Raw genomic sequence first — 25656 nt, 5'->3', positions numbered from 1 at the left:
GACAGTGAGACTCAATTAGCATGTATGGCCATACTTTAAACTTCTTTTATATATTCTTTTTTTTTTTAACTCTTACTTTCCATCTTAAAATCAATACTGTGTATTGGTTCCAAGGCAGAAGAGTGGTAAGGGCTAGGCATTTGGACTTACCCAGAGTCACATAGCTAGGAAGTGTCTGAGATCACATTTGAACCCAGGACCTCCCATCTCTGGGCCTGACTCTCAATCCACTGAGCTACCCAGCTGCCCCCTTCTTTTATATACTCTTACAAGGCTTAGCTTGGTACTAGGCACATCATAGTTATGGTGTAAATTATCAGTTTATTCATGAAGGCTTATTGTAGCCTAGCTTTAGCCATAAATTCTCTTAATTTGTTATTGCCATAAGGTAGTAGGTAGGGTAGGGGCAACGGTAAGGGATAGTCTAACTTACAAATGTCATAGCTTTAAGATGCAGGGAAGTTTCAAGAGAATAGAAAGTTTCATTTGTGTCTTTGCCTCTCTAGCACCTAGCAAAATGCCTGGCAGCACACAGTAAGCATGGAATAAATGCTTATTGATTTATCTTCCAGTCTTGTTTTCATTAATAAAAACCAGGATTATTATGCTTGGTCAACTATAGGGTTCCATAAGATCAGCCAAATGAGGATGACTTTCTGTTCTGTCTACAACAGTTTTAATAGCATAGGTAATGGAAGTTGTTGAAGATTGATCACTGTTTCTTGTTTTTCATTATTTGCCCTGATTTTTTGTTTTTGTTTTTTTCCCTCAGTTTCTGAGAAGCATTCAATCATTGAGAGACCAGGGATCTGTCCCTCCTGAAGAAATGGTATGTTATAGTTAAAACCAATAATAGCAACAAAAAGCACTTCATATTTCTTTTCTTTACTCTATTTGGGTTGTCGCCTTTTTCCTACTGGCTCCTGGGGCTGAAGATGAAAAGAATAGAGACAAGATTTCTTTCTTGACACATATGTTTAAATTTAAAAGACTCTGGAGTATGGATAATGCCGATTGTTGAAACCAGTCCCATGGATGCTTTCTTACAAAAAGTCACAAATTAGGAAATTTTTTCAGACCTACTTAGCTTTGCCCAATAACTCATCTACCTAAATGGGCTGTTGATTTTTAGGGATTAATTGCAGATGTGTGTGAATAGGAAATGATGTGTTTTCTCTAAGGAGAATGCTTACCTGTACACTCTTTACAAAGCTTTTGCCTGTAAGCTCTTTTGTTTTATTTGCCTGGCACATAGGACAGTGTTTGGCATAAAGAAGCTGCTTAATGTATGTACTTATTGATTAATGGTAAGTTTTAAAGCTAATAGTTTTTATGCTTAATTATTATCATATTTTCCTCTATACCTATTACGGTATTATGTAGGCGATAGAAGCCCAGCACTTTGACTCTAGCTAGCTTTGAAATGAATCACATTGGTTCTAACAGGTTTTAAGGTACTATGGCAAAGATGTGTCTGATTCATACAAAGCAGACATCCTGGCTTGAGGATCTCTAATACTTTCAGTCTGCAGAATTCAGAATTTTGCCGGAGAAAAATGGACACGCCCGAGATGCCTATTCATTTGGAATAATGGTGGAAAATTTGCTCACAATCCTAGGTGAACAGGGTGAGTTAAGATTGCATCATTGGCTCTTCTTTGTGTGTTTCCAATGGGAGTCTGATCTATAGTCCTCATCAAAAAACTTTTAATCTCTAGTATAACCCATTTAGAGTAGAAATTAGTAGCATTTTTAATAGTGGGAAACCATCATTTCCTTATTTTGTGGTAAGTAGGAATTCTGAAAGAACCAAGATGGTCAAGCTATAAATACTGTGGGTGACCCACACAGTTTGGGGTAGAAAGACTTGAGACATACAGTCATGGGTCAGTACTCAACACCAACCAGCAGGTGGCCTTATTAGAGGATGCAAGATCTGAAGACTGAAGCAAAAGCTTAAACTTTTCAAACCAACAAAAAACTTTTCTAGACCAGGATGAAGTTTTCTTGATTTCCTTCTCTCCAGATCCTTTTGATTTCTTCTTCTAGCTGTATCTTGCCATTTTCTTCCCTTCTAACTCTTTAGCTTAACCGTTTAGGCCATTGCATTTTCTTCTGTCCTTCCTACTCTCTCTGTAAGCTTTTGGGGCCTCTGTAGCAGTCTTCCCTGCCCTGCAACTCCTCCACATCTGCTGATTATTCACTGTTGTTGGCCTGTGTTTTGTCAGTGTCCTCCCTGACAGAAATTGAATGGTTACTTCTGCCAATGCCAGAGCAGTGTTCCTTAATGTGGTGGCATCACTAGCTGCTGAGACCTTTAAATCAGAACATTCCAGGTTCTAAATCTTTGATAATTCTCAAGCTCACACCTCTTCCCCTCACCTTTTTGTATATAATTGTTAGAATGTAAATGAGACCAAAGAAATTAGGAGTAATGTTGTAGTCACAGAAATGGAGGGTGTGCTGTGCTGTAACACTGCCTCTTGCTTTAGTGAATTTTGCAACATCTGCTGCCAAAATGGGAGCCACCTAGCAAAAAAGCCAGGACTTTGGGTTTTTGCCACCTGCAAGTCAGCTTGAGGTATCTATTTAAAAGGGGGAGGCGAGATGAGAACGGAAACTAATTGTGGAATTGAATTACAGTTTCAGCAGATAGCCTCTTGGGCTTCCAGCAGACCTTGCGCGCAACACTCTTGAACCCTGATCCAGAGGGTCGGCCGGCACTCTGTACCTTACTGTCTCATGACTTCTTTAGGTGAGGAAATCTCTGATTCTACTGATTGCCTCCTTCCTTTTATACAGTTTATGTAATTGATTTGGAGATCATTAAACACATTAGACCAAAATATAATCTTCATTTAGCAGAGGTCATCAGGGAGCAATGAAGAGGAAAACAGAGCTTTCGAGGCATGGAGATTTAGCATCTATAACTTGGCAGGTAGTACTATTCTGAGGGTCTGAACTTAAACACAAAACCTGCTTCTGTGCATGATCAGTCAATATAATTAGTTACAACCAAGTCTTGAAAATAATAGTTGCAAACAAAAAAGAGATTTAATGAATACTATACTGCCTTTGTAAAGTGCCTTTCACATATTTATTTGATTCTGTGTAACAACCCTTTGAGGTAGGCTGAGCAGGTATTATAGTTATACCATTTCCCAAATAATAAAAATGAGGTTCAGAGCAATGAAAATTATTAGCCCAAGGTCACAGTGACAAAGCACAGTTTTGTTTTGTTTTTTTCCAAACAAAATTGTCCTTTGGGGCAGCTAATCCAGAATTGAAGCCTAGAAAATCCCGCCTTCCTTTCAGTTTCCTTTGTGTTGGTTTTTTGTTTAATAAAGTAATGAATTTCCACATAAGTTTTCTGAAGTTATGTGATCCAAATTGTCTTGCTCTATCCTTTCCCTCATCCTTCCCAGAGCTAGCAAGCAGTTTTATCTGGGTCATAACATGTATTATCATGTAGATCATATTTCTATATTGTTCCTTTTTTTAAGAGAATAATCATATAAAACCAAAATCTCAAAATAAAAACCCAAATAAACTAAAGTGAAAAATCACGTGCTTTGATCCACATTCTGACTCTAACAGTTCTTTCTCTGAAAGTGGATAGCATTCCTTTGTTTTCATTTTTTATGGGATTTTTCTACAGCTCCCTAAAGACTAGAGGCCTCCTGACCTATAATACTTAATTGAGAGACATATTGAAACTAATTATTGGATAGTTTCTACTTCCTTTATATAACCTTTATCTTTAATTTTTTTTTATGTAGAAATGATTTCCTGGAAATTGTGAATTTCCTGAAGAGTTTAACATTAAAGAGTGAAGAAGAAAAAACTGAATTTTTTAAGTAAGTGAAACAAAGTAAGATGTTAAATTCCTTAAGTCATGTAAAACCAGGGCTATATATAGGAAGACATGTCCTAGGGCAGTGATGGTGAATCTTTTAGAGACAATGTGCCATGCCCTGCAGGCCTTACTCTTCCCCCCTTAGATCCTGTATGGAGGAGGGTCTACTTTTCAGGATGTCATTGACCACCTTAGGCAGTTCTCTTCAGGAAAAGCCAGGTGGGAGAGATTCTTGGGCCAGCAAGTCCTGCCATCATTCTATTTGGGGGAGGAGAGGCAGCTTAAATAGAGTTCTAGAATAATACAAGTTTCCCTCCCACCTCCAACAAAATTGTCCTTTGGGGCAGTTAATCCTGATCTGGGTTCAGGTCAAGTCAAGGCTTACAAGAATTGCTTTACCAGTGATTGTGGCCTGGCTTGCAGTTTGTCTGACCTGAAGTCTTCCAGGTGAGGGTGGCATTGCCAGGGGGACTTGTGCTCCCCCCTTCCCCCCCTCCTCCCCCGTCTTGGAGTTTACTTCCCTTCAGTGAGCCAGCACATGTGTACTCTGTAACACTGGTGGAGGTGGGGGAGTCTTGGTATAACAGGTGGGCCCTCCCCGGGACTCAGAGAGGCTCTTCCCAGGAAGATTCGGATCTTGAAAGCAAAGGAGGAGCTCCAGGCTGGAAGTTAGATGGGAATGGGTTGTTTGGACCAAGTCTCTACTGCTATTTCCTTCCTTCCTACCACCCAGGTTAGCTGCACACGGCCTGTGGTGGGGGCTCAGCCTGCTTTTCATCAAAGGCCTGGGCACTAGTCTTCCCCCTCAATCTCAGCTTCCTCTCCTGAAGGGAGGAGAGGAGGAGAGTCACAGGAGCTCTGGGCCAGACAAAAGAGGGAGAAAGGGAAAGGAGTGGCCTTGAGGGCTCTGCTTAGGGGAAGAGAGTAAGTGCAAAGGGTTGGGGAGACCCAGTGGAGAAAGGAACAGCTCCACTGGGAGATGGCCTGCATGCCCACAGAGAGGGCTCTGCATGCCATTTTTGGCACTTGTACCATAGATTCATCATCACGGTTCTAGGACATGGGTTATCTGTTATACCATGAGCCACTACTTTAATTTTACTCATTTTTCACATTGGGCTTCTTAAAAAAGTTATGTCCTCATCTATTCAGATTTGAAGAAGTATCTTTTTTTTTGTTTTGTTTTTTAGACTAGAAAGCAATTAACCAGTTCAGAAGGAAAGATAGCAGTTATTTTTCCTGTTTCATTTCTGGACTTTTCAGTGTTCATAAATGCTAATCTTGTGCTTTGCCTCTAGGAAACATGAATTTTTTAAATATAAGGTCCTAGCAGAACAAATTGTTGCTCTTCCACAGCTAAGTTTCACAGATAGCGTCAGAATAAGGAAAATTTTAAGGTTAAAAATGAGTAGATCAAATGTCACCAACCCTTTCTCAAGTTTCTATTTTTGGTCTATAGATTTCTGCTTGATAGAGTCAGCGGCTTGTCACAGGAACTGATAGCTTCAAGATTGGTCCCTCTACTGCTTAACCAACTGGTGTTTGCAGAACCAGTAGCTGTCAAAAGTTTTCTTCCTCACTTGCTTGGTCCAAAGAAAGGTGAATATTTTAAGCGTTTTTGATAGCTATAAATTTGAATTATTATCAGCCAGTGTCTATATAGATTTTTGCACATGACACAACATCTATTTTACAAATATTCATCTGGAATTTTATTGCTCACCTATGGAGCTTAGATTACACTTTATAAGGTATATTGCCCTATACCAAATTTCATTTTACATGAACTATTTATAGCCAGTACTGATGCACTATTCTCACATTTTGGCAGCGAAAACTAAGGAATATGGAGGTGACAATAACTCTTCATCAGTAATAGAACTGGGACAATTATCATGATTTTCCAACTTGTTTAAGATACTTCCCAGGATCATGAGACCAAGACATTGTGGTCTGAAAAACAGTAGATATTTCAAAAATCAGTAACATTTTAGAGTTGATTTAATATAGTATCAGGATATTTTAACAATAAAGGCTAAGACCATTCTCATTTTTGAAGCAGTCTGGTAAAGATAGACCCTAATAGTACATGTCCATTTTGGAGCCAATAACTGCTTTTCTGGTATTGTTCTAAGATGATTGGATATTTGTTAGAATTACCCACAAGAGGGTGAAAGAATTGATTGGCTTTGCTGAGGACAAAGGCCATTCCACATCTTCATCAGAGAATAAAACAATATTGGAAAGGTAGGAAAGAGGAGAATACTCATGAAAAATACTCATTATTATTGCGAGCTTTTCCTTCTGAGGCCTTCTGTGACAATCAAAATATGATCTATATATAGTCTGAGATTCCATGGGGAGGCTAAGTAGAGGCAAAACAATTTAAAGAGCTATGCTTTGGGGAGGCAGTTTCCAAAGTTTGAACCTGGTTTATGAAAGTCCAGAGCTTTGAGGTATGGATCACAGATTACATCTGTCTTGGCTAGTGAAAGTTGCTCCTTCTTCCCCTACTAGCAGTACAGGGACCCTTCCTTCCTGAGCACTCGCTACTTCTCTAACTTCCCTTCCAAGAAACAATCTTTTGATGTCATCCTCTGTTATCCTTATGTCTCTGACGAAGGAATAGAATGCTGCTCTTTCTCCTCAAGAAGGAGACCTTAGAATAAATACCTTGATTTGTTTTACCCTCAAAACTATCCTTCTGCTCTAGGTAGAGTTAGGAGAAACAGGGGCAGAGCTGCTGAGCAGTAACACATTTATTTCATAGATGGAAAGAGCATGGCCAGGCCAGCCTTAATAGATAGGGAGGAGAAACCTGTAATGGGGAAAGAGCCTTCTAGTCCAACAGAACCCACTGTCATGTGTATTACAGAAAAAGCAAGATTATCTCAGAAAAGAATTTGGACTGTCCTTTGTAATTTATTTGTGTAGTTATACCAAGCTCAAAGGCTACTTTTTATTAAAATGAAATATTTTCCTATTTGTACCATTCACCATTTCTTAAACTAGATAAGCAGGGAGAGAAACGGACAGGTTGTTTGCTTTCACCAGCTCTGTTTCAAGCCCGAGTGATCCCTGTGCTTTTGAAGCTGTTTGAAGTTCATGAAGAACATGTCCGGATGGTGCTTCTGTCTCACATAGATGCCTATGCAAAATACTTCACTCAGGAGCAGCTAAAAAAAGTCATCTTGCCACAGGTCAGAATGCAATCAGGACTAGCAGTAGTGGGAAATCAACAAATGCAGGGTATTACTGTTTGAATTAAAAGTTAAATAAATACAACTTTGTGTCCTTAGCTAAAAGTGGGTGGGACTGGAAACAATGGAATGCAAGGGACAAAAAAAGTCTAAATTGAATCTGTACTATCTAAACTTTATGAATTTTAAAATCAGCAACTCTGAATTTTTATCTACACAGGAAAAACCAGTTTTTCATGGGGGTGATTTATTCTTTAGAATAAATTTTGTTTATAAAACATTTCATAAAAATGGATTATTAAGATGCCCAATAGTAATGTTTTATAACATTATTGGGTGAGGTAAATGAATAGTTGTAAACCAAGACTCTAAAAGGGAAAAAAGACTGAAGAAGAGAAAGCTATCAGAAATGGAAAAAAAAATCCTGATGGTGCAATCATGAATATTGATAAAGAAAAGGGGAGTTTTAGTAAACTAGAAATTTAGTTTGATATACATACATCAGCCAAAAAGCTAATGACAATTGGGATATAATATTTAGAGATAGCTTCCTGGAATAAAGAGAAAATAGTCTTTCTATTCTAGTTTTTTCCGTTTCTTTCAAGAAGTACTGTGTTTTATTCTGAGTACACATCTACATCTTAGGAAGAATACTGATGAATTGGAGAGGATCTAGAAGAGGCTGAAGCAGTAGGTTAGTTATAACTTGAATGAAGATTGGTTCAAGAAACTGGAGTTCACCCCAGAAAAAAGATTTCAGGGTTAAGAGAGTGCTACTAGATGGCTTCAGTGGGCAGGCAGAACTTAGCAATAAATGAGAATTTCAGAGGCCAGATTTAGGCTTTAAATTAGGACAGATTTAATAATATTATAAGCAGAGCTGCCTTGGGAAGTCATGGGTTTTGTCTCTGTTGGATTTTAGGGGAAAGTTGGTAGATAGAAGTAGATAGCTGCTAAGGCCTTTTCCAATTCTGTGATTCTGTGAAGAGGTCTTCAGATGGGCAGGTAACAGTGGAATACAAGGACCAAAAATCTGGTAGATGGAGATGAGAGTTTAAAGGAGAAATGAGAAGAGAACCATTACAATCCCTTTCTGTGCATGTGTACATTGACCTTTGGATTCTGCCCTAGGTTTTGTTGGGCCTGCGTGATACCAATGATTCCATTGTAGCCATAACCCTTCACAGCCTGGCTGTGCTGGTGTCCCTACTTGGACCAGAGGTGGTCGTTGGAGGAGAAAGAACCAAGATATTCAAACGCACAGCACCAAGTTTCACAAAAATAGCTGATCTTTCTCTAGAAGGTAAATAAGTGAAAGATGATGTGGAGTGGAATCTTTCAAAGGTCTTAGTTTGGGGGCAGCTGGGTTGCTCAGTGAATAGAGAGCCGCCTGGAGATGGGAAGTTCTGGGTCCAAATCGGGTTTCAGACACTTTATAGTTGTGTGATTCTGGGCAAGTCATGTAAACCCCCTTGTCTAGCCCTTGCCGTTCTCTTCTGCCTTGGAATGGATACTTAGTATCCATTCTAAGAAAGAAGGTAAAGATTTTTTTTTTAAAGGTCCTAGTCTTCTTGTGCTCAATGTTCTTGACTTCTGTCAACAAGGTGGAGAAGCTTCTTTAGACCCATTTCATCTCCTTGGTGTCAGCTGAATATGGCCCAAGTGAAAACCTAAAACTTTAAAGGACAACCCTTGTCTTCTGCTCTAAAATGCAGATAGACTGTGGGACGATGAGAGATGCTTTTGTGGTAATTCACCAATAGGTATCAGAGCCCTGTCTACCATTGTGCACTTGAGCTGCCACTTCCTACACAGGGGAAAATACACCAGTGTCTAGGGGTGAAAATTGGGAGATGGGAAGGGGTGGACCTCAGGGCCAGGCTACTTACTTGCTTTCAGGTGCCCTCATCTTTAACAAGGAAGTGATACCACCTGTGGTAATGACTGTTATTTCATTAGACTGGGCAGAGATCGTGGGAATGAACAGAAAGAAGTATGTAAATCTTACAAGCTACCATTTGTTAGTACTGCTTCCTTACTTAAGGAGCAAAGAAGCATGTAGTTCTTTAGGTGACTGAATTGCTTTTAGAGGTCTGACTGTAGTTCTAAATTTTGGGGTTTATAATTGTTAAGAGCAATACTATGAAGTGTAAAGGTTTTCTAATTTAAGGGCTCTGCACTTCTTCTGAGGTGCTACTCATTTTTAATTGAAAATTTAGATATGGAAGACACATATAAAGATTGAACATTTAAAGACCTAGGATTTAATTTCTGCCAAAACAGCATCAACTATCAGCTACTCTTAGATTTCTGTTCCTTGAGATTCGTAAAGAAACCCTTGCCACAATCTCATACGAGCCAATACCTGGGTTATTTATATGTTTTCTTTCTCCCACAGGTGAGGAGGCTCCTCAGCCTGTTCAGCTCTCTGTGAATGGAGTCCCACCAATGAGAAGTGCTTTAGGAGGTGGTACAAACTTTCCCTCAAATTCTAAAAAATCAGGAGAGGAATGGCCAGATTGGAGTGAGCCTGAGGAGCCCTCTGAGAACCAGATGGTGGACATACAGATATGGCCTGTAGAATCGTGCGATACTCCTAGGCCTCAGTTCACTAACTTGACTCTGGAGGAGACCTGGGATGGTTTTGAGCCTACTGATACTAACACATCTACAGGGAATGACCCCAGTCCAGCTAGGCCCAATAATACAAGAGAGCAGAAGCAAGATTCTGTTGTCCTTCCTCTAGCCAAAAAGGAGACCAAGCCTCTAAAAGTGAATCCATCCCAAAAGGCTGACCTTCCAGAAAGCTTGGAGGATTTAAAGCAAATAAAATTGCCACAAGAGAGGCCTCCTAAAGCTCCATCTGAATTTGGTTTAGGAGAAGAATATACTATTCAGGTGAAAAGAAAACCAATACAAGATCCAGAGTTGGACTGGTTTGCTGATATGATCCCAGAAATTAAACCTTCAGAAGCTTTCCTGATCCTCCCTGAATTGAGGACAGAAAGGGTGGTCTCCAAAGAAGATGCCTCGACTACTTTGCAATTTTCATCAAAATTTGCTGCAACTGAAGCTACAGAGGTAAGGATAATTTATTCTTAAATTACATGGGGTGCTTGAGAGAAATACACCCCTCATTTTAGTAAAACAAGTTGTAATTATTTTTACTGATCCAGGATTCTCACACCAAAATTTTTTACATGGATTTAAACCAACTTTGTTATCAACACTGCTTTGAGCTAAGTGGGTAGAAATTTGCTTTTGGAAAAATGGAGAAAACAAATTGAACTTAGGAGTGAGAGAAGGAAGATGGAGACCTTAAAATATGGAAGGGGTTATCAACATGTTATAATCCCGTCACCATAGTGTGATAATTTTTAAACACATCCTGACATAGTAAATTCCATTATTTTAATAGGGTTTGTAAGAACAATTCATCATTCATCATGTACAAAGCAGCTCAAGCCAAACTTTCTTTGGGATCCATAAGTATTTGCATGAAAAGACACTCATTGAATGATAGTTAACTTTTTAGCAGATCAGCTGGCAAATGAGAACAAAATGGGCTTGCTTTATTGATTCATTCTAGGCAAAGAGAGGACTAAATAATGAAATAGATATGGTTTTGTCATCAGTGAGTTTAGAACAACTTTGGTGATGTGCTTGAGTTAAGTTGCAGAGAAAATAAAATCAGTCTCTAAAAATAAAAGCTTACATACCTTGTTATTGTTTCAAGTTTTTAGTGATTTGAACCTTGGAAAGACACAGAGTTCAGAGTCCTGATCGTAGTTGTTAAAGGTTATCTGGCTTTACAGAATATCAAATTATACTCCAAAATATAAAAGTAAAGTGTGACCCATTCACTTCTTAAAGTATGTTTTTTCATGTATTCTCATTGCAGGGAGAAGCTGAGGGCTGGGGAGAAGAAGAAGAATTAAATTGGGAAGAAGATGATAGTAGCTGGTGACAACTAGCATGATGCACACCCCAGAAATATTTTCTATATTGGTTTTACAAATTATTACCTCAACAGCAGGCACCTAGCAGAGAGGTCATGATGACCCCAACAGAGCCTATTTTTCCTGTACCAGGAAGCTTTTTTTTTCTTCCAGTTTGTGCCAATTGCTGTGAGTAACTGAGACCTATGCTAAAAGCCATAGGTGGAAATAAAGTTCACACCACTGGATTCTAGAAGAAAGGAGCTATTTGTATGTGAGGCCAGATTCCATGAAGAACAAGTGCTGTGGAAAGTAAAGGTTGTATTTTTTATTTTTCCAGGACAATTTTAGCAATCTGAAGATAATAAATACAAAAATTTTAGTTTCTAACTTAATTTTGTGCCATTTCCCCCCCTATAGCCAGAAGAATAAGTCCCACTGGTAATGGTTCAGTGAGGGCTTGAATGGGATATTTCAGATGATTGGGCAACGTATTTATTTATTTATATGTACAGCTGTATGATGAGGTCCCATGTGAACTTGGCCCCTTTGTGAACTGTTCTAAAAGACACCAAAGTTCTTAATGAGAACATCAATTCTATTCTTTAAACATGTCCAATAAAAATTATTTTCAAATCTATTCTCAACTGCTTGTTATAAAACATAAATAATTATATCCACATTTCAATAAAAAAATAGAATGAAGACATAACACTAATTTTCCATGATCTTAATAATGGTAAAGTCCTACCTATACACAACTTTTTAATATATCGATCTTTGTTTGTAGTTCCTCTAGTTTCACTGTTAGCCAACCAGGCGCAGGAGATCTTTGTAGCAATAACTGGATTGCTTCTAAGGCCCCGTCTGCTGTTTGCAATGTTGATCTGTACTCTTCCTCCAGGGGAAACTCCTGCCGTATTCGCTTGGCACAAGGCTGTGAATGTGAGGAATAATATATCATACCTACTCCTTCTATTTGTTTTAGAATGCAACTTTATTATAGTAAAAGTCAAAGCCTATTTATTAAGGGTACAGAAAAGAGAGAACTTCCTTGGAGCCAGGAAGACCTGGATTCAAGTCTTACCACTGTCAAATACTGCTAAGTGACCCAGGGCAGCTAAGTTGCAGAGAAGGTGCTGGCCTATCTAAGTGAAGGGAATTCCCTATCCTAAATGCTTTTACCATTACAACAAAAATGTCATTCCAATTTCAACCAATGATTCAATTCTTTCAAGCCATAAATAAGAAAATCATGTTCCTGCCTTCAGGGACTTTACATTTAATGATGGAAAGAGCATGCAAGCTCTATATAGTAGAGGGCTCCAGGGCCAGAGTGCTGGAGGACCAAGCAGACCAGGATTGCTGGAGTGTGGGAAGGGGGAGTAAAGGAGCCCTTAGGTTACAGAAGACTTAAAATACCTGCCATTTAAATACAGCATCAGAAGGAACACCAACTTGGAAGATATCCACTTAAGTATCTAAGAAGTATGATTATTTACCCACAATTCATGAGTCATTTTTTAAATACCCTAAGTATTTTTTAAAAATCCTTACCTTCCATCTTAGAATCAATATCATATATTGGTTTCAAGGCCAAGGAATGCCAAGGGCTAGATAAAGAGGACTAAGTGACTTGATGAGGGTCACACAGGTAGGAAATTTCCGAGGTCAAATTTCAACCCAGGACCTCCTATCTTTAGGCATGGTTCTCAGTCCACTGAAGCCCCCAGCTGTCCCTACTAAATAGGATTTTGAAATTATTTCACCATATGAAATTCTCCTAGCTTCTTTGTGTTCAAGTTTGATTTCTAAAAACAGAGTACTTAAATAATTGTTCACCTTACTCTGGAATATCACCATATAGTAGCTACCAAGTTAGAGTGATGAGCCAAACTCTTTTCAGTGCTTTTACAAATGATTTATCTAGCTGTGTTAGCTTTATAATGTACAGATCAACAATGTTCAGAGCAGTCATCCTTATTGCTTTCCTTTGTTCCCTGTTGTGAAGAAACTAAATCGACCTCTTATTTAAGCCAAATGAGATGAGTTATGGCAGATAATTCAATATTTTTAGCTGTTTTTTGCCAGAGGAAGACCTGGTCACGTGGCTAACCATATACAAAGTGTACCAAGGAGCACAGATTGAAGCAAAGTTTTGTTTTTTTTAAAAGTCATTTCTTTCTCTTTAATTTAATTTCTCTTGGACGTAAGAGAACTCAGTTTCAATATTAGACATTAAAGGTTTTTTTGTAACAAAGCATACCTTTTTTCTCACAAATCACTAACTCTTAGGAGCCAAATTTCTAATGTGCAAGATCTGTGAGAGACAAAGTTTGACCTACAAGTGAATATCACCTTTTGGGGGGATTGTTTAGAAGGGGAAATAGGGGAGGTATAAAGATTAAAATTAACAATTTGAACCTCCAAGTATTATTGTAATACTATTAAAAATCGACTTAGAGCAAAAAGGGAAAATTAAATGCCAGCACAAAGCTCAGCCACATCTAACTCCATGTTACTACTGCCAGTCAGCCTCTGGGAGAGAGAAAACCTGTTCAAAACCAAAACTCAATACAAAATTAACCCATGATGCACGACAGGAAAAAGGAAAAGGGGGATTGTAGGAAATGTAGTCTCTAGGGTTCAATTTTAAATCAATACACTTCCCCCTCTGATCCTTTGGGAGACCAGTCCCTGAGGCTGGCTGGCAGTAGGAGCATGGAGCTAGGTGTGGCTGACCTTTGCTCTGGCATTTAATTTTCCCTTTTTGCTCCAAGTTAGTTTTTAATAAATAGTATTAAAATAATACTTGGAGTATCAAATTATTAATTTTAATCTTTACAATTGGCAACCACAAAGGGATTGAACTCTCAAATATTTTTAGGAATAGATATATTTTTTCAAGCCTGCACTCTTGCCCGCCCGCCATTGAGGCCACTGTGCTCCGCCTGCTCCTGATTCAGCCCAGTCTCCAGCCCTCTTTGACCCATGACCGGGCTGAATTCAGACAGTTCTTTTGCTTTAGTTATTATAAAACTTTACAAAATGTAATATTTAGTTATTGTATATTAATTTTAATCTTTACAGAGGGCAGGACTGTTCAGATTACCAGTTAATTGGGTCAGGATGCCAATGTGAGTGTGAAGCTGTACCAGGTCTGAAGGAAAAGGGACTGGCTCCCCTCTAGGGCCAGTCTTATCCTCCCAGAGGAAGACAGAGATGGATTTTGATAAAAAATGAATTCCTCAAAAATGGAAGGAGAGTCAGAAAGTGAGTCATGGAAAACCGGCAAACCCCCAAAGATCCCCAAAAGAAGCCAACTAAGAACATAAGCAAATAGCAAATAAATCATAAAGATATTAAAACAGAAGGGAAGATGGTACAAAGACACCTAAATAGCTGCCAACATCTCTAAACAAACGGACAGCTGATAGGTGAGGTCCTTCTGCCACCTTGTGCTGGTAGCGACATGCCTGTGTCACTACTCCCAGGAGGGGCTCTGAACTGGGAAGTTAGGAGCCACGGTGGACTAAACTGATAGGGTGTCCCAGCTAATTTAGTATTTATATAGTGAACCCACTCAGAAAGGGGTTGGTGACCTGGAGGAAGGTTGAGGAAGGAAAAAAGGAGAAAGAAAGGGGGTAAGGAGGGAAGGGTGTTGCCCTGGGAGTAGTTATACATTTATTTATTCAATACTATTGTACACAATAATTTTTGATAATGTATTAGGAATTTGTGTCAAGAGAAAATCAATCTCATTGTCATGGCTCATAACTTTTAACCAAAAGGAGCACAACCAATGGGATGATCTTATTTTTAACAGCCTTACTAACCAGATTTGGCCTCAATGACCTTGATTTTTAAAAGAGCATTAAAATTTAATTCCCAAAAGCTGTCATTAAATTCATAAAATTTTATTAATTATATGTATAATTAAATTCATAAAAGCTGAGAGTGAAAAAGTAATATACAAATATTTCTTTCACATCACAACTTTAGCCATTGTGGCTTCAACATATCATAAGTTGGCATAAGAAATGAGAATTTTAGAGAAGTTCTGCTGAAGTCATAGACAATGTACACAGGCCAGCACATAACAGGAAAAGTTTAGAAACTCAGAATTGCATAAAATATATGTTTAGTATTGTATAATGTCAACATTTTAGCTTTTTATACCATAAATATACATATATTTTTTTAAGTTAAAATAAAAGTTTGGGAAAGGAATGTGAAAACTAACAGATGGCACAAATATACTAGAAATGTAAATGACCTACATACTGACCTACCTATATAGCCCATGTCCAAATATTTAACCCAATTTTATAACAAGGTACCATAAATACCCCATAAATGAAAAAACTGGTTACAAAGGGAGTCCAAAAAATTTTATGTTGATTCCCCCTTTTATACTAAGCATATGTATAAGCAGCAACAATATGTAAAATGACATACTTGAAACCCCCTAAAATAATTTTTTCTATAAAAGACACATTTTTCCAAAGCATTGTACAAAATTTTAATTAGAATGATGGTAGACTAATGTGCTAAATTTTAAAATAAATGAGGTCAATATGCAAAAGAAATTTTTTGCTAAAGTGAGTTTGTGAGAAAATTTCATGTTCTGTATCTATCACTAGAGATAAAAATGTATGTAGATATGAAGTACAATGATCCAACTTTTTAGTGCTTGATAGGAATTATGACAAAAAGTTCCAATATTACAACTCATTTTTAAAGAAAATCATAGCCTAAACTGTTGCTAATTCATGCTTACGAAGGTTTACTTTGCCTCTGAGCTATACAAAAAGGCTCTAGTGTGAAAAAAAGTAGTGAGAGCCACACTTTAAAAAAAGTTCTGTGGCTTGTGAAAGTACCTATCTGATATTTTTTATTGTTTAACACCATTAATAGTACTTCATGCCCCTTTGTAATTTTTAAATTCTCTGACAATGAAAAGGCACGTACCTGTAAAGTTGACCAATAGCTTTCTCTTTCAACCTTTGCTTTAACAAAGTGTCCATTTAAGATCCCCTTTTCAAACTTGGCCCGGGCCACTCTAGCACATGCTGTTTCATCTACCAATCTAGTCTGTGAGAAAGACCATAAAAACCCAGCATAAGCATGTACACCCTGTTATTTGGAGTCACTCAAGGTTTTAATAGACATTCATATGTTTACTTTTAATGATGCCCAACGAAATGACAAAGAAGGCAAGAAGATATGTTATCACAGGTGCTGAGAGCACTGTGTTACAAGCACTCGGTATCATCCTGTCGGTTTGGGTGAGTCAAGTTGGAGGAAAAAGAGGTTAGACTTGCTGTGACCCAAAGTCCCTTCCAACTTTGTTGTTCTGATGTTAAGGTAGAAGGGAGGGTTGTCATGTGAAAGAATACTCAAACATGTCTTGCTCCATCCCTAATGGCTGAACAGTCAGTGGTGCAGGGAAACATTCTGACTCAATCAGATGAAAAACTCTAAATGTTAAGGACTGTAGAAATGGAATGGTCTGCCTCAGAAGGTAGTCAAATTTCTCATTACTTAAAATTTTTAAGCAATGGTTAGATGATCATTTGTTAGAGTGGCAGATTAGACTGATATCTTATTAAATGGATAAGATTAGATGACTTTGAGGTCCTTCCTAACACAGATTTAACATTCCTTAAATTTTAGAAAAAACAGATGTCTCCAAGTTCGGAAGAATTAAAAGGATGATCTCATGGATGAAGACACCAAAAGGGGAAAACAGATCAAGAGAGATGTGAAGTTCTCAAAAATGAAAATTTGAAAACTATAAATAATGCTGAAGAGGAAGAAAAAAAGGAGGCATCTAAGAAGAATGAGAGGTTGCTGATGAGCTGCAATTAAAACATTATATACAAAAGAAGTGGCACACATAGGGGAACTATAGATAAGAGGAAAAGTGGTAGATGGTAAAAATAGTATCAGGAAGATGAAAGCGTGGACTGAATTAAGATTTGTAAAAATGTATAAGGATGGGATAAATTAGCATTACTAGGCATAGTTGGACCAAGAATACAGAAGAGACAGAGGGTGTATCATGTATGTTAACAGCTTACCAAGAGAAATGAGAACATCTGATATTCTAGAAATCCTGACCAAGTGATTTTCAATAATTTATTCTAAAACTGAATTAAGAAACTATATAGATTAATGCATTTTATAGAGTACAGCCTTTTCAAAAGAAAAGAACTAGGCCTAAGTCACTTTTAGGACACAAGTACAAAGGATTATCTTCTCATACCTACTTGTTTTTAATGCTTAGATACATTCTAGTACCACACAACTTGTTTTAAGAGTTTTAAGAGTTTTTTTAAGAGTAAGTTTTCAGGACAACCCAAGCACAAATGACATGAAACCCATTCTTTCATGGCACTCAGCTTCAAAATCTAATTGGTAACCTCAATTTTTATAAGAATTTAAACTCAACGAATAATTTACCAAGTGTCTACTATGGACAAGAAACCGTGCTAGGTCTAGAGTATACAGACATGGATGAAAGCATCTGTGACTTTAAGGGGCTTATGGCTTCCTAAGGAGGAAAAAACCCTCTACATAAAAACATTATTACAAGGGAATCTGACTGTAAAAGGGAAAGAAGATTAACAATTGGCTGAGAAGAACATGGCAGAGGTCAAGGAAAGCCTCACTGAGGAAACGGTATTTCACTGAGTTTGACGTGAGCTGAGAACAAAAGAGGACGGCCTTCACCAGTGCCTAGACGCACCGTCTCAAATGAGAAGTGTATGAAGGTGAGGGTGAAAGAGCTGAGAATGGTGGGCTGGGGAGCCAGCCAGAGACACTGGACTTTCCTCATCTGACCACTGCCTTAGGAAGACTATATTGAAAACTAAATGGAGACTAATCAGAAGGAGGAAAAATTCGGGGAGGAGAAACTGCACAGAAAGCTACTCCAATAGGACCAGCAGGAGGCAGTACGCTCCTGACCCAAGGGAGTGGCTATGAAAGTGGAAGGAAGTAGAAAGGCACAAGAGACACTGTGGAAGCAGAACTGACCATGCCTGGCAGCTGACTGGATAAGGGAGTGAGGGAGAGAAGAGTCATCAATCATGACATGAAATTATGACTATAAACTGGGGTAAAGAGAAGATGATGATACTCTCAACAAAAAGGGATATGGAGGCAGGTGGGTAGCTCAGTGGATTGAAAGCCAGGTCTAGATATGGAAGTACCAAGTTCCTAGCCCTTATCCTTCTACCTTGGAACCAATACTTAATATTGATTCTAAGATGGAAGGTGTTTTTGTTTTGGTTGGTTATGAAGAGGGAAATGTAGAGGAAGTTACCTTTTAGCAAGTAAGCAAGCCATTTGAAATATTTAAAGAAATATAGATGGAGTGTTCTAATAGGCAAATGGAAGTGTAAGCATGGAGGAAAGAGATTAGGGCTGTATACATAGGGATGAGCCATCTGATTGGCAGAGAACTGAAGCCCTTCTGACTAGGCACCCCATTTTGTAACCTTTGGGGCATCCTTCTCTCTTCCCTATCATTCAGCCCCAACATCCAATCAGCTGCTGTCTTGTTGAAAGAAGGAACAAATGACCCTGGAGGAGACTATGGATTGTTTTCCAGAAAAAGTGTAATTCCTCTGATTCTAAGAAAATGGAACAAAGAGGAGTCTAATAATATTTGGGGATTTCAAAGAAAAATAATGAGTGTTTTTTTTAATGTTGTCCTGCAAAATAGAATACAAATAATGTAAGTAGGCATTCATTACACAAAAAAAATTTAACTAAAAGGGGACATTCAAGCTATTACATTTATAGTATTTCACAGAAAGGTTATATAAAAGTGAACATAAAATAGGCTTTATTTTGGCTCTTTATAAATAAAATACCTTTTCTAGAAAGCATATAACTTTGTTCTTTGTCTCTTCAGAATTAAGGCACTGTGGAACAATATCTTCATGGTTTGTCCCCTGTTGACATTTTAAACAAGTTGTTAGTACTGTTCTTTTTCATTATATTGCAAGACATAATCTGTTAAAGGGCTATTAGCTTCAGATTCAGGAAAACCAGGGCTCAAGTCTTGCCCCTGATGTAGATAGACTAGTTGTATGACCTTGACATACAGGAAGGTTGGCCTAACAGCATTCACTGGAGAAATAAAAGCACATCAAGGAAGTAATGTTACAGAGGTCAGTTTTTTAGGAAGGGCTAGAAACGAAATAAGTAGACTGACAAACAGGATAATTAATACTATCAGGATTCAAGATGCTAAGCAAACCCTTTGATTTGTGATAAGTTTTGTTTCCATGGTCTAATCTTATTCCTTTTTCTTTTTCTTTTTCTTGTCTTACTGTTACAGCTAGCATTTCTAGTATGTACACACAAACACCCCCCCCCACACACACACACACTCTCTCTCTCTCTTATCTCTGAACCAATCGAGATTAAAGTGAGGTTCAAACATTGTCCACTCTCTTCCATTTTCCCCTCCACTGTAAAATCTTCATGTGCCTCTTTTATATAAAATAAATTTCCACATTCTTCCTCCCCTTTCCCTAGTATATCCCCTCTTTCTCACCCTCCATTTTTCATTTGAAATTATCTCAACATAATAGACTCACACTCATGCCATATAAGTAGACTCCTGCATGCCTAATGATGAACTAGTTCTTAGGGATTACCAGTATCATCTTTTCACTTGAGAAAATAAACAATTTAACCTCAATAAGTTTTTTATATTTTCTCACTAGTGTACCTTTTTATGTTTTTCTTAAGTCTTGAATGTCAAATTTTCTATTTAGCTCCTTTCATCAGGAATGCTTGGAAGTGTTCTATTTCAGGAAATCTCCATGTTTTCCCCCTATAGAATTATACTTAGTTTTGTTAGGTTGATGCTATTCTTGTTTGTAACCTAGTTTCTATGCTTTCAGAATATCATATTCTAAGTGCTCAGTTCCTTTATTGTGGTGGCTGCTAAATCTTGTGTTATTCTGACTGTGGCTTTATGGTATTTGATTTTTTTTTTGGCTTTCAGTGTTTTCTCCTTAACCTTGGAACTCTGGAATTTGGATATAGTAGGATTCCTGGGAATTTTCATTTAGGGATCTCTTTCAAGAGGGGATCAGTTAATTCTTTAAATCTCTATTTGTTCCTCTGCTTCTAAGATTTCTAGGCAGGTTTCCTTTCTGATTTCTTCAAATACGATGTCTAGACTCTTATTCATTTATTTTTTTAATTGTGGCTTTCAGGAAGTTCCAAAATTCTTAAATTACCCTTTCTCAAACTATTTTCCAGGTCAGTTATTTTTCCAATAGGATTTTTTTATTCTATTCCCTCTCCCCATACTTTTGACTTTGTTTTATTGCTCCTTAATGTCTCATGAAGTCATTAGCTTCCATTTGCCAAGCCTTAATTTTTAAGGAATTATTTTCAATTCTGTTTTTTTTTTAAGAAGTTATTTTCTTCACTTTGTGCCTCCTTTACCAAGCTATTAATTCTTTCATAATTTTCTTGCACTATCATTTCTTTTCCTACTGTTTTCAGAGCTAGTTCTGGGGGCCTGTAAACTTTTGGTGCTTTTTTGGTCAGTATGATTCAAGGAGAGTTATGGTCACTACTCCCCTGGTTTTGGTTCTGGCCCTTACCCAGATAGAGTCCCTATTCCCTCACAACATTAACTTTTTTTTTTTTGAGCTGGACAAGAAGCCAGCCCTGTATTTGTAATCAAGAACTGGATAATGGTCAATGGAGTGCCAAATGAGGCCTGGTGCTAGCACAGGAATTCCTTGTAATCTCTTTCTGTAAGGAGTTCAATGCCTTTACCATCTCTGAGCATTCCTCCATTACTGCTGCTACCTCCAAGGCCCACTGATGGTGTTGCTTCCACTACATTATACTCCTAGCCTGCCTTCCACGCAGTTCTGCAGACCTCTCTTACTCTTCTAAATTGTTCTGGTTGTGGGAAAATGGCCCGCTTTCACTTTTTGTTCATTGTACTACTTAGAGTTAATTTGACATGCTTTTAAAAGTAATTTAGAGGGGAACACAGGAAAAGCTTGGGGAAAATGCTTCCTTTACTCAGCTCTCTTGGTTCTGCCCCATCAGAACATACTCTTTAAATTTTTTTCCTACTTAAAGGGATGAGGTTGCTGTTGGCTAATCATATTCATACCTCTGATAGCCTTTGTAGCCAAGTATATTTATATATAAGAATGCTAACAATCTGTGGCTATGGAACAATATTTATATGAGACAAATGACCTTGTTCTACTATACACTAAAGAACAGAACAGAAACTGGTACTGCTATGGTTCATACATAATCCAAGTAATTAATGAAGACAGAAGGTTCTCATACAATATAATAATTATTTACTGGTTTGCTAATAAAATCAATCAATTATATCAGTCTTTTATTTACCTCTGCAAACTCAGTAAATGCCTCTAAGGTATGCTGTTCTATCAGCCAACTCTTGTCATTTAGCAGCAAGGTAAAAATGCAAGGCAAACTAGGTAAAACTTTTTCCTGTAAAGAGAAAAGAACTGTTTCACAAAAGAAAAAAAGACTTCAGGTAATGTAAGTTCAACAATGTATTATGTTTTATCACTCTTATTTTCAAAAGACATGGAAGACCAGAGTAAACAATAACATTTTCAAATGAGAGATTATTAAAGAGCAGAGTAAAGGATGTCATCAAAGAAACGTATATGAGAAAAAGATGGAGTGGGCAAGTTATTTCTTTCTTTTTTTTTTAAACCCATATCTTCTGTTTTAGAATTGATACTAAGTATAGATTCTAAGGTAGAAGAATGATAAGGGTTAGGCATCTAGGGTTAAGTCATTTCCTCATAGTCACATGCATAAGTGTTTGAGGCCATATTTGAACCCAGGACTCCCCCCCATCTCCAAGCTTGGCTCTCTATCCACTAAGCTACCTATTTGCCCATTACTGGTCCATGTTATAAGGATAATCTTTGGAAAAGGTAAGTGAACCATTGGTAGTCTTATAATAGCTAGAGAAATTAAGGACAGTCCTCAGATCTTTTTGGTAGACCCCCCAGTGACAAACTCACAACTTACTTTGCAAGGCCAAAAGTTGTTAAGGATGACCAGGCATTGAAGCTTGTGATATGAATCTCTGGAGGACACACCACACATTGCCAAAAAGGCTGCCATTTAAGTATGTAATTAATTATACTTTACAAGCTTAATTCTTTTGTTGGTAAAAAAAAATTTAAGATGTCCTAATATTCAATTTTTTCAGTATTCCAAATTTTTAACATAAACATTGATAACCCAGAATCATAATGAATTTTGTGCTTGGTTAAATTCTTACATTCACTAGAAACAATTTAGGCAAAATAAAAACTTTTGGGGAAAAATCTGTAGTTTGGGGGGGAGTAGTGTTTTTTCAATTATAATTATAAAGTACAACCACCTTAGATGATAATTTAAGGTCCACTTACATTTACACAACATTAGAAAATAGGCCCCCAGAGACTCAACCTCAAATCTGTTTTCTTTAAAAAGAATAACTCAGGGGCAGCTGGGTAGCTCAATGAATTGAGAACTAGGCCTAGAGATGGGAGGTCCTAGGTTCAAATTTGACCTCAGAAACTTCCCAGCTGTGTGACCCTGGGCAAGTCACTTAACCCCCATTGCCTAGCCTTTACCACTCTTCTGCCTTGGAGCCAATACACAGTACTGATTCTAAGGTGGAAGGTAAGGGTTTTAAAAAAAGAATAGCTCACATTTTATAGTAAATTTTAAGATTTTACACATACATGCTCTTATTTAAACCTTTAGAGCACTTGGATTAAAGGCAAAACAAAAAACTTTTTTAGTCAAATATCCTTACAGCTATAAACTTTGGAATTCATATATTTTTCATTCATTTCATTCATTTTTTCATATATTTTTGATTATAGTCATATATTTTTGATTATTGATTGATGAGCATCTTAACTGGTCAAATAAATATGAAATTATATCATGAAAAGGTGAGAATAAGGTTTGCATCCCACACAGACTCTTTGCCCCAGTTTTATCTCTAAGGACTTCCAAAAAACAGGTTCATCCTTTTAAAATTTTCCTCAGATTCTGACACTCAATCACCTGATTCTCCTTGATATTCCCTTCTCTGTGGATTTCCATGACACTCCTGTCTCTTGGTTCTCCTTCTACCTATCAGACTGCTCCTCTTGACCTTCATTCAGATAATGCCTGCCAGGTTCCATCCTGGCTCTTCTCTTTGCCCTCTCTACTATGTCATTTGGCCATCTTTCATCAGCTCACATGGATGAATAAAATTTTCAAATCTATGCAAATGCTTCTCCTGCATATTTATCTAGTCTATCTTTGCATTTGTTCTACATAGCATAGGGCTTGGCAAATGTTAAATTTTAACATCTCTTAAAAATATATTTGCTTCTTTGAAAGACTTCAGAGCACCAACAAACCACAAATCTAGAAAACTGAAATGAAGCATGATATCCACCTCTTCTCTCTTTTTTTTTTTAAACCCTTACCTTCCACCTTAGAATCAGTACTGTGTATTGGCTCCAAGGCAGAAGAGTGGTAAGGGCTAGGCAATGGGGGTTAAGTGACTTGCCCAGGGTCACACAGCTGGGAAATGTCTGAGGTCACATTTGAACCCAGGACCTCCCATCTCTAGCCCTGGCTCTCAATTCGCTGAGATACCCAGCTGCCACCCCCCCCTCCCCCAACTCTTCTAAGAAGTGATGGATTCAAAATTTTGAATATGACATACATTTCTGGATATGGCCAATGAGGGAATCTACTTTGCTTCATTATACAATTTTAATAAAATATGATGATAAAATGAGGGTTTTGGTTTTCTTTTTTGTTCAAAGGTTTTAGAGAATGGGAGAAAGAGAAATAAATGCTTGTTAATTTAAAAAATATGAAAATTAATAATAAAATACTTTGTTTCTCCAACATATTCATTAAATCCATAAGATCTTAGTAATACAAACCCTATCCCAAACCTCTCTTTTCTATAGGCATCATTCCTTTAAGAGACATGAAATTTAAAATTTAAGAACAAAGAAAATAACAGAGCTATAGAGTATTACCTGAATAGCTTGTGGAATAAAAATTTTCCCTAAAGATGACACAAAATTGAGAACTGCCAAACGAACATGGTCTGGAGGATCCAATTTAAGTAGAGAAGTCTGCAGAGTTATTACCTTAAAATAAAAAACAAATCTAAGAATATTTACATATTAAAACCTTAAATGATATATATCACACTACCCAATACTTCAAAACAATCAATTCTAAATTGATTGATCTAAATTCTAAACATGTTTTTTGAAGTCAGAAATAAAGTTAAAGAATACTTATTTAAATTTTAGAATTATGCAGCTTTAAACAATACATGTATGCCAGTTGTATACAGCTTCTAAGATGTGTATAACTGAACTGTTATAAATAAAATATATTAAATATACTAGGGGGATATGGTATTTAAATGAATTCAGGAGGTAAATCCTCTTGGGGAGAAAATCCCATTGTGACAGAAATACTTCTAGTAAATACAGATTTCATGTTGAATTATTTTAAATAGTAAGAATCCCTCATGTCCCCAATCATAAAAATTTAAAGATATTTATATAAATATAGTGGGTTATTTTTCATCATATTCAACATAAAAAGAACCAACTATACACTCCTATAACCAGCTTTGTTTGCTGCAAATTAAACCTCTGGTTTGTATAATGATCTGTACTTTATCTAGAACATTTTTATATCATTGTTCTCAAACACAGAATGCTAGAGATAGTTTAAAGATCACAAATATCTTAGGAGAAGATAACAAATTGCAAAATTTGAATACATTGTACAAGCAGGAAGGGAAAAAAACCTCCCTGATTTCATAAATAAAAAAACCAAAAACACAAATCAAAAGAATCCATAGAATATTCGTCTTTGGAAAAAGATCCTAAGATTCAAATGCCAAGAAATATAGTGGCATAAATTAACACTTCTAATCACAACAAATTTTGCAATATAAAGGAAATTCAAATGACATAAAACTATTTTACACCCAGAAGAAAATGTAGAAGGATCTGCTTATTCAATGCCATCCAAATTTAATTATAAAAAAAATATATTTTGTTGAGCTAGAAAAAAATAATAACAGAATTCAATGGGAAAAACAAAAGGTCAAGAACATCAAAAAAGAATTAATAAAAAAGTAAAGGAAGTCTAGCAACACCATATTTTAAACTGTATTATAAAGCAGTAGTTATCAAAACTATCTGATACTGGCAAAGAAATAGGAAAGTACATCAGTGGAACAAAATAGATATAAAACAAAGAGTTGTAAAAGATTATAGTGATCTTGTATTTGACAAAAGTATAGATCTAAGCTTTTGAAATAAGAACTCACTATTTGGCAAAAATTCCTGGGATAAGTACAAAGTAGTTTGGCAAAAACTAGGTATAGACCAATATCTTATACTATTTATGAATATAAGATCAAAACAGATACATGACCTAGACATAAAAGGAGATATAAGCAAATGAGAAGAACAGGGAATTGTAAACCTCAAAATTTCTTAGACTTATAAATGTTGGAAATTTCACCATTGGGAAATTTCATACTTGAAAAATTTCCTATTGATAGTGGGTCTTGACTATTGGA

General features: G+C 36.9%; 2 protein-coding genes across 11 annotated transcripts in view; one reads left to right on the top strand and one right to left on the bottom strand.

Annotated features, from left to right (window-relative positions):
• Window positions 1–18894, top strand: part of SCYL3 (SCY1 like pseudokinase 3) — a 44653-nt gene extending 25759 nt beyond the window's left edge. For 4 of the 9 annotated variants that reach the window (XM_007480749.3, XM_007480751.3, XM_007480748.3 and 1 more), the window contains 9 exons: window positions 773–829; window positions 1526–1628; window positions 2644–2755; window positions 3780–3857; window positions 5316–5455; window positions 6869–7056; window positions 8188–8359; window positions 9455–10137; window positions 10958–11634. In XM_007480749.3, coding sequence (XP_007480811.2) covers window positions 773–829; window positions 1526–1628; window positions 2644–2755; window positions 3780–3857; window positions 5316–5455; window positions 6869–7056; window positions 8188–8359; window positions 9455–10137; window positions 10958–11023 — 1599 coding nt within the window. In that variant the 3' untranslated portion in view covers window positions 11024–11634. Of the gene's footprint in view, window positions 1–772; window positions 830–1525; window positions 1629–2643; window positions 2756–3779; window positions 3858–5315; window positions 5456–6868; window positions 7057–8187; window positions 8360–9454; window positions 10138–10957; window positions 11635–16670 lie in introns of those variants that run through there. The other 5 variants (XR_008916101.1, XR_008916102.1, XR_008916100.1 and 2 more) reach the window with 2 other exon arrangements.
• FIRRM (FIGNL1 interacting regulator of recombination and mitosis) overlaps window positions 5313–25656 on the bottom strand; it is a 73941-nt gene continuing 53597 nt past the window's right edge. Inside the window, exons 20-25 of one of the 2 annotated variants that reach the window (XM_056815508.1) lie at window positions 24083–24196; window positions 21408–21512; window positions 18878–18958; window positions 15966–16088; window positions 11746–11931; window positions 5313–10971 (exon numbers count right to left, since the gene is read on the bottom strand). In XM_056815508.1, the coding sequence (XP_056671486.1) occupies window positions 11746–11931; window positions 15966–16088; window positions 18878–18958; window positions 21408–21512; window positions 24083–24196 (609 nt within the window). In that variant the 3' untranslated portion in view covers window positions 5313–10971. Of the gene's footprint in view, window positions 11932–15965; window positions 16089–18877; window positions 18959–21407; window positions 21513–24082; window positions 24197–25656 lie in introns of both variants that reach the window. The other variant, XM_016429941.2, reaches the window with a different exon arrangement.

This window comes from Monodelphis domestica, chromosome 2, assembly GCF_027887165.1.
Source record: "Monodelphis domestica isolate mMonDom1 chromosome 2, mMonDom1.pri, whole genome shotgun sequence".
Taxonomy (NCBI): Eukaryota; Metazoa; Chordata; class Mammalia; order Didelphimorphia; family Didelphidae; genus Monodelphis; species Monodelphis domestica.
Note: the sequence above shows the minus strand (reverse complement) of the source record. Positions and strands in the feature narration are given on the sequence as shown.